We start from the raw sequence: 11,185 nt of genomic DNA on the forward strand, positions 1-11,185 counted from the left end.
ATGGCTGACTTATGTGCATCTACTCTTTCACTCATTTTCACATTTGACCCAATAACCTGCTGCATCATTGCCTCGAGTCTAGCAAACCCATCTTCCAATCTCCCACCATGTTGCTGCTGAGGAAGATGATAACACTGCTACTGATTTGGTTGTTGTATCCTTGTGGCCTTTGGTAGGATGCCACATTATTGTGAGGTCGCATGGCTCCCATATTTCCATTGTTGTGTTGTGGCTAGACTGGCCTGTATGGCTGATTCTGTTAGCCCCAATTCTGACCACCCTGTCTCTGACCTCCATAATTAGACACATAATTCATGTCCTCAGGTAATGATGATGATCACTTTCTGCATTCCACTGGCTACCGATTGGATGACTAATGCAAGATGTGCATAAGCCCCCATTGGTTGTATCTACAATGTGCACCTGCTACTTCTACCCTGACTCTTCCACATTTTTGGTGAGTATCTCACTTGTGTCATTAAGTGGCCATATTTTCAGCAAGAGTGTTGGCTAGATCTAAGGCCACTTAGTGAACTATTGGAGTAATAGATGCATTCCTGGTTGTCCACCCCGAATTCTGTGCTATCTTGTCAAGCAGGATCTATTTTTTTCTCCATGATTTGCTCAAGAATGCTCCACCAGCTGAAGCATCAACATTAGCCTTCACGCTATCTGTCAAACCCATGTAGAACCGCTGCCCCAACATATGCTCTGGAATACCACGGTGCAGACATATAACCAACATCCCTTTGAATTGCTCCCATGTTTCTTGCAATGTTTCCATTAGTTTCTGTCTGAAGCTCAAAATTTCATCAGTTTGCTGAGCAGTCTTGTTGGGTGGATGAAACTTATTCACAAATTGCTTGACTAACTCCTCCCAAGTCGTGATGGAATTAATAGGAAGTGAATTTAGCCAAGTATGGGTAGCTCCTGTCACTGAAAATGGAAACAACAACAGCTTTACTGCTTCCTGAGTAACGTTGGGCTACCTTTGAGTTTTGTAGATTGACAGGAAATTCTTCAAGTGCTGTTGAGGATCTTCAATGTATGACCCCGAAAATAGTCCCTTGTTTTGCAACAAGTGCAGCATGTTGTTTGTGATTTGAAAAGATTCAGCCTGTATCTGCGGAACTAATATCGTTGTGGCCAAATTCTCTATTGTGGGTTGCGCCCAGTCATATAGAGGATCCTCTAGCATAAGAGGCTCTACTACCTACACAGTCGGGTCTACCACGTTATCCCTCATGTCTGGTTCAGGTTGTTCAGTTGATTGTTGTTGTTTGTTTTTCCGGTTGGCCCGATTCAAGGCCTTGAAAACTTTCTCGGGATCTGATAATGCTTCAAACACTTCACCAGTTCTTGATGAATTTCTAGGCATGCACCTGTACAACCAAGTTAGCAAACGTTAAAATTTCAATGTATGGATTAAAAATAGAGAAAACTGACTACACTAAAAAAATTTGTATTTCTTTCAATTGTAATTGGTAACACCGTTAATTCCCCGGCAACGGCGCCAAAATTTGATCACGCCCAACTATGCCTTATAAAAAGGACAAAGCGGTCGTTGCAAATATAATCCAGGTATTTAGCCCACAGTCGAATCCCACAAGGAATTAACCTGTCAATTACTTTTGTCAGACTCACTGAATTCTCCGTAATCAACTTCCTAGATATTTTGAATAACATCTGGTAATATTTTTACTATCTATAATTGAATAAAATTAACTAAACTAAAAGCTAAGTATGACTGAGTTGTAAACAAATAAGAGAATGATCTAAGGTTGTGATTTTCCCTATTGATAGAATCCCTTCCTGTTATGTTTCGTATAGATTTGCCTAATCGTCTCTATGGATCATGAGCACTCTTCTTACCATAACTCTCTCCCGAGTAATTACGATAATTTACTAGACGCACTCTTCTGAGTTACGCTAGTTGGCTTTTATTGTAGCTCACTTAGATCGCACCCAAGGTTTCGTTATCCCTAATACCACCTTTAAACCCTTGGTTATTGATTCCTCATATACTTTGGGAGTTTTGTTGTTCAACAACTACCTAAATATTCACTCTCTCCCGATTAATACATATTAAATAGGTGCAACTAATTGAGGATCCTATCAATTAACTACAACAAGAACATAATTGAACAAATAGAGATTAAACTGGGCAAACTATATTCACACAACAAGAAGTTTATCCCTCAACAGGTTCTATCAAAACCCTAAACTAAATAATTAGCTACTCATAATCGTGTTCATAATAACAATAGCAAAATTCATCATGAATGATAAAAACAAAAGGAATAAATGTAGAACTCGTTGCCGAATTATCCTTCTTGCCTCTTGCATCTTCTTGCCTTGAACAAAACTATAAAAACCTTGATATCCTCTTTTTGAGGCGAGCTGGACCTCTTATAGGTTAAGTGAAATTACCCCCAAACTTCCAAGTTTACCCCTGAAATTTCTGCGCTCCGAAGTGACTAGCGTGGCCGCACTCGAACCGCGCTAGTGGTCGCGCATATGGAGTTCTATACTGTCTTATTTCTTATGCTCTAGCTTGGCCGCGCTAAGCCGTGCTCAGCCCACGCTAGAGTGGATCAGCCATTTCTCTCTTCTTTTCTTTCCTCTTTCATACGTACTCAACTCCGAGGAGCTTTTCTTGCTTTAATTTAGCTCCACACACTGTCCTGAGTCCTCATAATCACGACTTGCTCCTACAAAACATGAAATTCACAATTAGAGCCATTTTATCGTTATTTAATCTTCCTAGAACGGTGAAGCATAGTCAAGTTGAAGCATAAATAGTCGTCAAACTACATGAATCTAGCCTATTATCAAAGATCTATATCCAATTCTGTTGAAAGGAACCGGCACTAACATTGCACCAGGACTGTCGATGGATGAATATACAGAGGAATGCTTGCATCAATGACCGGATGGTCATTTCTTGTCGCATCGGATGTTGTTTCTTCGCTTTGATTTATGGCTATTTGAGAAGTTCTGATTGATGAAATTAGTCGATGTATCGATCAATTTTATGAGCAGAAGGATCGATTTCACTGAGGAACTCCGATTCGTATGAAAATTTCAGCAAAGATCGAGGGATCTAGAAACCCTAGAAATTGGATAAGAGAGAAGAGGAATTTTGAGATACTGAAAGAAGAACTCCGGCAGACTTCAAGTAGATACGGTCAACCGGGCTCTGATACCATATTGAGATTAGCTTGGGACCGAGAAAACCAAGCTCATGCAAGACCTCCAATGGAGGTTCTAGAGACTTTAGAGAGAGAGAGAGAGAGAGAGAGAGAGAGAGAGTAAAGACAAAAGATGGAAAATAAAATATCTATTTTTCTCATTATTACTGTAAAAGAAATGTGTATGTATATATGTACATGTGCACACACGTGTGACAACTAACTACTCTAACTGCTACTATGCTAACTATCAACTCTACCTACCTGTATACAATACAATACAAGTACATGCAACATATTAAATTAAGTGCTTATTCTCAATAAGCTTCGTTGTTGCTTTCCTCTTCTCTATATTCATGTCACATGTATCCAGTAGCCATTTGATTTCTTCTTCTTCTTCTTAGTTGTAAAACACCATTGTAGGTTGTGTTTAGGGTTTCTTCTTCTTCTTCTTAGTTGCAAAATGTGTTTGCTTGATTTGTTGTTATTTTGACAATTTGATGATTGAAGTTTGTTATTTATGATATTTAAAAGTTATGTTTCAAATTTGAGCACATTTGGAGTAGATTTGAGTATTAAATTGTGTGTTTGATTGTTGAAATTCGAAGAACAAGTTTATGTTTGAGAACTTAAGATCCGATTTCTGAAGTTGCATTGAAGAGATAGACTACTTAAAATTTGAACTTTCTTGCATTGGAAAGATATAATTAGTTAAGATCCGATTTTTGAAGTTGCATTGAAGAGATATAACTACTTAATATCCGATTTTTCTGAAGTTGCATTGGAAAGATAGAAGAACTTCAGATCCAATTCTGAAGTTATATTGAAGAGATAGAACTCCTTAAGATTCGATTTTCTAAAGTTGCATTAGAAAGATTAGAAGAACTTCATATCCGATTTTAAAGTTGTATGGAAGAAATACAGAACTTCAGATCTTGATAGATAAATTTTATAAATTTTTGTGGAAGATAGGTATAACTTCAACGGAAACATCAAAGTGGGTATCGATGAACTTCTCTCGTCTAAAGCCATCAGTCGGCCATACTTTCTTATAACGAGCCTCTTGTAAGTTTTTTACTCCCTTCAATTCCAAATATTTGTTATTTTGATAAATTGAATATTGTTTCAAAAATATTTGGTATTTAAATATTTAAAAAATTGTTATTACTTTTTACTTTTTCTTTTCAGATCTACCCCTACTGTTCTAATAAGTGGATTGTTAATTAAGCGAAACTTTAAGAGAATATAAAAAGTAATTTAGATAAATACACTATTGATTAAGGCTATAATAAATATCTTTCTTATATCATGCCAAAATATTAAAAGACAAATAATATGAACAGTAAATAATATTATATATCGTAAGCCTAGGAGAACCTCAAAGCGTATGAATCGTTATTGATATTCTTTCTATTTTCAAGTTACTTGAGTTCGTTCATTTTTATCGGATTAGAATGTTTCTTGAGATTTGTGAAGTTTGTTGGCAGATAAAACTTCATGTCCCTATCTTCACGGCCAAAGGACATAAAATTCAAACAAATAATGATGGTAAACTCACTAACATGCCCATGATTTTTATATCTTGCTTTACTTTACTGAAAGGATGAAAAAAAGAGAGAGTAAAAACAACATGATGAGGATAAAGCAACTTTTAGAAATTTTGATGATTGTTGTGTGGGGAGCAGAATCAATGTTTTTCCTTAGAGGGTGAACAATTATCAAACTCTCCCTTAGGAATGAAGAGATGGGACATAACAAAATATTACTACCTAGATATAAGGAATGCACGATATTTGAAAACATATAGTGCTAGCTAGTACAATGGCAAAAGGTATATTACTGAAAAATGCAGTAGAATGCTCATATAAATCAGCAGTTAAATGTACCATGTCAGACTTCAGACATAGTCCAACATCGATAAAATACAAGAAAAATATTGAGTATATAAATTAACAAGTCTTACACTCTAGCGACACATTTTAAACCCGTGAAAACATAGGTCTTGAACGGACGATATCACCAATGGGGTGTTATATCAAAGCAAGGTAAATTTATGTAGAGAGTAGAATAAAATGTAGAAAAGTAATTCGTTAGTTGTAACTTAAAATATGCTTAAGAAACTAACCCAAAAACAGTTACTATAAGATAAAGAACTTTTAGTGTAGTATATGCAATAATTGTTAGGGGTCTTTAGTAGGTCGTATAAGAATAGTATTGAGTAGGGTATATTAGTAATGCTGAGATTAATTATGTTGAGATTATTTTTAATCTATTGTTTGGTTTGATATATTAAAAATAATATGAATGCATATTATTATTTTTTTTAAAAATACTTTTTACAAAAATGCCTTCGACGTTCTTTGAAAAGAATATGAGAAATGATTGTAAAGGGCACGCAGTTCTATCTTTATACATACTTATTCATAGTTTGCTATGTATAAGATAATTCTGCATAGGGTATATAACTAATAAAGTTATACATATGTCGAAAAATATTAGCACACAAAGAATTAATAATACTAATACTGATACATATATTATTATTCTTAATGTGTCCTACCAAACGATCCTTAGGGTCTTGGGAGAGCGTGATGTACATCGAAAAAGGGAAGACAAGAAACAGAGAAAAAGAAAGTTTAAGCTTTTATATAGACTTCTCTTATAATTTGTGACTACAAGAGCTAATATATAATGAAAAAGAAATTAAGAAGTTAAGGGTATTATATATCCAAGCTAATATAAAAATTGAGACTATGAAGAATTGTAGCTCTTTAGTCCCAATTCCTTTTTATTCAATTTTTATTGTCATTTGGACCATATTCCAGTGTATATTCCTATTCCTAAAATCCGTAGTTTATTTCTTATTTCATTAAAATCCGGGTATGGTGGAGTTTTTTAATATTTTATTTAATTTTGTTTTTTTATTTGAAAGCAAAATATATCTTGATTTTCGAAAGGGTAAAAGGAAACAGAAAAAAGATAGAGAGATTATGCATCTTCACTTATCAAGAACTACTAGATCAATCCTTTCATTCTGGAGTAACAGTGCATCTTTCTTCTTAGTTCGAAGCGGGAGCAAGTTTGAAAAAGGATTTTAGAGTTTCTAAGATTGAGTCGCGAATATCTCTTAATTAATGCCATTTTTCATCAGGGTTATTTCACAAAAAACTTATAAGATAAATAAGAAGAAGAGAACAAGCACACTTGGAAACCTCAGTATAACATAGAGTTGTATGTTGTGTTTGGGAAGGACGAAGCAGTCTCAAAAAAGGATTTAATTATTGTTTCTCTTCGAATTGGTTGGACCATTGGTGCGATGCTTTACTTCAGGGCAAGGTCTTTGGTTCAATTCAGGTCCATTAGAAACTTTTTTTTTGATTTTCCACCCGATGTCTGGTTGATCGGTATCTGTATTGGAGCTCGACTATATTCGGATTCGCGCCTAGTAGGGCCTCATTCAGGGAGAAATGCTCCCTATCAAGAATTTTTCCATACCTAAAGCTCGAACTCGAGACCTCTAGTTCAAGGAGGAGCAGTCACATCCACTGCACCACATCCTTTGGTGATTGACCTAACATAATTCATATAATGTAGTTGTTTAATATATATATATATATATATATATATATATATATATATATATATATATATATATATATATATATACTTGCATTTACTTAATTACCATAGAAAAAAGTGTTTCTCTCTTCTTTTCACCTTTTCACTAATGATTGGTACAAATTTTCAAATGAAAATGACACTGAAAATGAAAACTTATGAAAAGGATTGTGCTGTTTATAATTCTCATAGTTTACCATAAGAGGCATAAAACATGTAAAAGAAAAAAAGTAACTTTCCTTCCCAAACCTTACATATCTATATATATAATTTAATCTATCATGACCATTCAACTCTAACACTATAAATTTTTTTCTTTATCTTTTCTTGGGGCAGTCATCTCAATGAGACTTCTCAAAAAGAGAAACTCACGAGTTATTTTTCATATTAGAAAGGGTTAATTAAGATATATATATGCAAATGAAAAGAATGAAATAGTGAGTAGAAGATGCAAAATTTTCTTCAAAATATAAAGAGACAAAACAAAAAATAAAAAGATGAGAAAAGTCGGACTAATAAATGGCAATTCGTTGTCATTTTCACTTTAGCAGCAGCAATCCCACTGCATATCTATGTTTTTTATACTCAATCTCCCCAAGATTCGAAAAAAGGGTTTTCCTCCATTCTCCAACGTGAAATATTTTGGCTACTTTTTTTACTTTTTACTTTTTTGTGTAGAAATAAAGGCCACGAGTAGTGCTCTTAAAATACCTAAGCATGAATATAAGAAAATGTGAATGCCCCAACTCAAACTATATAAAGTTACTCTTCCTAGCTACTGCACATAACGCCATTCAACTGTTCGACAAAAATAAAATAGAATGCAACAGATCTTCAATTTTACGGTTTTATGTTTCTGAAACAATAAAAAATGTATAGTTTTGGTAATTAAAATATTAGAACAAAAAGGGTATATGCATATTCAATAAAAATAAAATGGCATAGATTAAAAGAATAAAAGAAAGACTTTCTTGTCTTTTGTATAAGAGAGAGAGTGCGTGTGGGTTTTTTTTTTTTTGGGGGGGGGGGGGGGGAGGGGGAGGAGGAGATTTTGATCTAGTTGAAAAAGTTTAGAGGGGTGGGGATATGGATATCTATGATTTCTATATCCAGGTTAAGGTGGGTCTGTTATTTTCATTCCAGAGAATTAATCGGATACTAATTTAAGTAATATTTAAAGCATCTAAAAGTGAAAAAACTAGAAATTTAAAGCAAAATGAAATATTAATTAATTGTTTTTTTTCAAAATATGAAAAAGAACTGCCAATTTCTACGAGCAGTAGTGCGATCATAGCGACGTGAAAAAAATGTATTTGCCCCATACATGCACCAATTAATAAAAACATTGCAGTTGTTATTTTTTTTTTTTTTTACATAATATTAGGACTTAAGCATAAGTAATAAACATGTATGTTGCTGATGATGCAATACCAAAAACTTAAGAAAAATATTTTAATTATTCACTTTCATACTGTGTGTTAGTGTGTGTGTTGCTCAGATGCAAAACTGATTAACCAGGTGCTGTTAATTCTTTCAGATACACAAAGAAAGAGTGAAAGAAAGGGTAACTCATTATTAGTTAATTCATTAACTCATTTTTCGAAAACAATTACGGGGTATCATTTAATTTAATTAAAGCTTTAAAATATTGCCATTCAAGCTTACTTTCTTGTTAGTTGAATGTAATACTAAAATGGCAAAAAGATCACGCCAAAATTAATCAATCCGCATATATCTATTTTATGTCTCATTCTTCGTAACTTAAGCCAAAAAGGTCTTCTCTTCACATGTAAGCACAAGGCTAGGCGAATGTTGCGTTTGTTTACGTAGTAATCATCCGTAATTTACGGTCCAAGGCCAAAGACTCCTCTGCTAGCTAGTTTTATATTATATTTTATTTCTCTGGTAGTATGGGCATTACACCAAAAATTAATAAATAATAAATAATGAAATATTGTATATTAATAATTTTGACAACAATGGTAGCAGTAAACATACTACACTGTACATACATCATCTTCTAACTAATAGATAGTTCTCTTAGAACAAGAATTCTAGGAACCAAAAAGATAGAAAAAATAATAACAAAGTCCTAATTTCTACTAATGGTACATACTATGTTTTTCTTAACAAGGAAACAACTCAGAAAATTGGCAGCTCGGTGCACAAAGCATCTCGAATTCACGCAGAATTCGGAGAAAGGCTGGACTCTGAGGGTATGATATAAACAGCCTACCCTCTAATGCAAGTATTAATGGTTGCTTCCACGGCTCGAACCCAAGGGTATGATGTAGACAACTTATCTTAATTCAAACATTAGTGGTTACTTGCATGGTTTGAACGAATAATCTATAGGTAATATGGAAATAAGTTGCTTTAGTGCTCCCATCGAGAAACAGCTCAGAGATTTGGGAGTTAAAAATTAGCAAAATGGTAGGACAATTACTGATGAGAAGACACTACTGAGCAAAGTTCAATGGAGCCATAATCAAGTAATTCTTCAATCATTTGTTCAATGTCGTCATCTTCAAGGGTATTAATAAACTGTGGCGTGTGCTCTACAGCTTCAACTTTCATCACTCCCCAATTAGCCCCTTCTTGTTCCTGTGCTAAAAATGTTGGCTTTGACATTAACATTTGTGGTTTTGTTTCATAGGCAACATGATTTCCAACATTGGCTACGGCAGTCTGAGCATATGAAGTTTGAATTTTTCGAGGTGGTTGTTGGTGTTGTTCTTGTGCTGAGTTTTTTGCCATTTGAAGTGAAGCCATGTAACATTTATGTAATTTAGCTGTTAAAGTTGCAGAAAGAAGTTTTGAGGAAGATGTTTGCGGCATGTTTGGGTTGTAAGGGAAATTAGTTCTTGCTCTTGGACCACACATTAGTCTTGCTGCTTCATCATATGCTCTTGCAGCATCTTCTGCTGTCTCAAATGTCCCTAACCAAATTCTTGTTTTCCTGCAAAACATAACAAAAAAACAGAGCATTTTCTTGTTTAGCCTTAAAAACAGAGCACTTCAACAACTCCACAACTTTAAATATATTTGAATAGATTGGTACTTACAGTAATGGATGCCGGATTTCAGACACCCAAGAACCCCAATGTCTCTGTCGAACACCTCTGTAACGTTGTTGTGGTCTCGCCATTGTGAATGCCAATGCAAGCTGAAGTTGTCTTTTATGTGTTTGTGAAAATGCCTGAATGAGAGAAAAAGGAAAACTTGGAAATGATTTTGGGATTGTGAGGGAGGGAGAATGTGGAGGGGATTGAGGGGGGTTTTTGTAGTTGCATTTTCTTGAGAGAAACATGCAGTGAAAGTGCTGCTTCTTTTTTTTTTTTCTAAGGCCTTATGGTCTGGCAACCAAATTAGACAAATGGACCCCACAAAAACTTGAGGAATCTTAGAGCTTCTTTGGTTTTTTCTTTACTCATTAGTAGTTACCAGTTGGCTTATTGGAACTGACATAATTAATAAATCAACTAATATGTGAAAGAAATAATATTTTTAGTCAAAAAGTGACCAAATTCAGCCCCCATTATATAACAATTACTTTTGTTGCACAAAAAATTCTCTATTATGTATTCTTATTTAATTGGTTTCAATGTTCTGCATAATTTAAAATGCATAATCTCATAGATCTTTCATGTGACTGGAAATCATGATTCAATCGAGGTATTCATTGCCAAATAAAGTATTGTTCATAATCCAAATGAAAATTGAGTTTACCAGTCCAAGCATATTTGTCTTTACATGGCATTATATTATCCAGATCAGGGTAAATCAAGGGGATAACATAACATACCTCGGTTTTGCTTCTTTTGTTTTTTGTGGCCAATCAATGGTTTTGCTTTGATTATGTAGAAAATACACAAAAATGGTTTAAATATACTCGTCCTGCACATGAAAAGCTCAAAATTTTATTGTGTGATGAGTTTTCATCAATGATAACTTGATTACTTATTTTCAAATGTTGAATAATTCGCATAATAGTTTCATTTTAGGCTGCACAATTTTAACCTATGATTGTGTAATGCGATAAAAATTGAAAAGCAAATTATTAAGAGACATGGCCATTATTTGCAACCTATATGATATATGATTAGTAAGTCAAAGGTATGGCCAAGAATCTTAGACCATCATAATTAGAGTGTAGATCCAAACCACTTACTGACTACTGTTTTACTATTGTAGGATCACACCATTTTTTTCTATTCGATGTCCGGTATCCGCATTTGGGTCCGACTATATTCAGATTTGCATCTCGTATAAGGTCTTATTTCGGGGGGAAACGCTTCCTATCAAAGATTTTTATATACCTAGGGTTTGAACCTGAAACCTCTAGTTAAAGGAGAGCAGCATCATCTTTTACTATT

At 34.2% G+C, this 11,185-nt stretch overlaps 1 protein-coding gene across 1 annotated transcript; it reads right to left on the reverse strand.

Moving 5' to 3' along the window:
- Positions 1-8,738: 8,738 nt before the first annotated feature.
- Positions 8,739-10,117, reverse strand: LOC107785707 (ethylene-responsive transcription factor ERF003). The gene is made up of 2 exons (XM_016607072.2): positions 9,875-10,117; positions 8,739-9,768 (listed from the first exon to the last, which is right to left on the reverse strand). Exons 1-2 carry the CDS (start codon positions 9,955-9,957, stop codon positions 9,252-9,254), a joined length of 600 nt encoding a protein of 199 aa, XP_016462558.1. The 5' UTR covers positions 9,958-10,117; the 3' UTR covers positions 8,739-9,251.
- Between the last annotated feature and the right edge of the window lie 1,068 nt (positions 10,118-11,185).

Source organism: Nicotiana tabacum, chromosome 1 (genome assembly GCF_000715075.1).
Source record: "Nicotiana tabacum cultivar K326 chromosome 1, ASM71507v2, whole genome shotgun sequence".
Lineage (NCBI taxonomy): Eukaryota > Viridiplantae > Streptophyta > Magnoliopsida > Solanales > Solanaceae > Nicotiana > Nicotiana tabacum.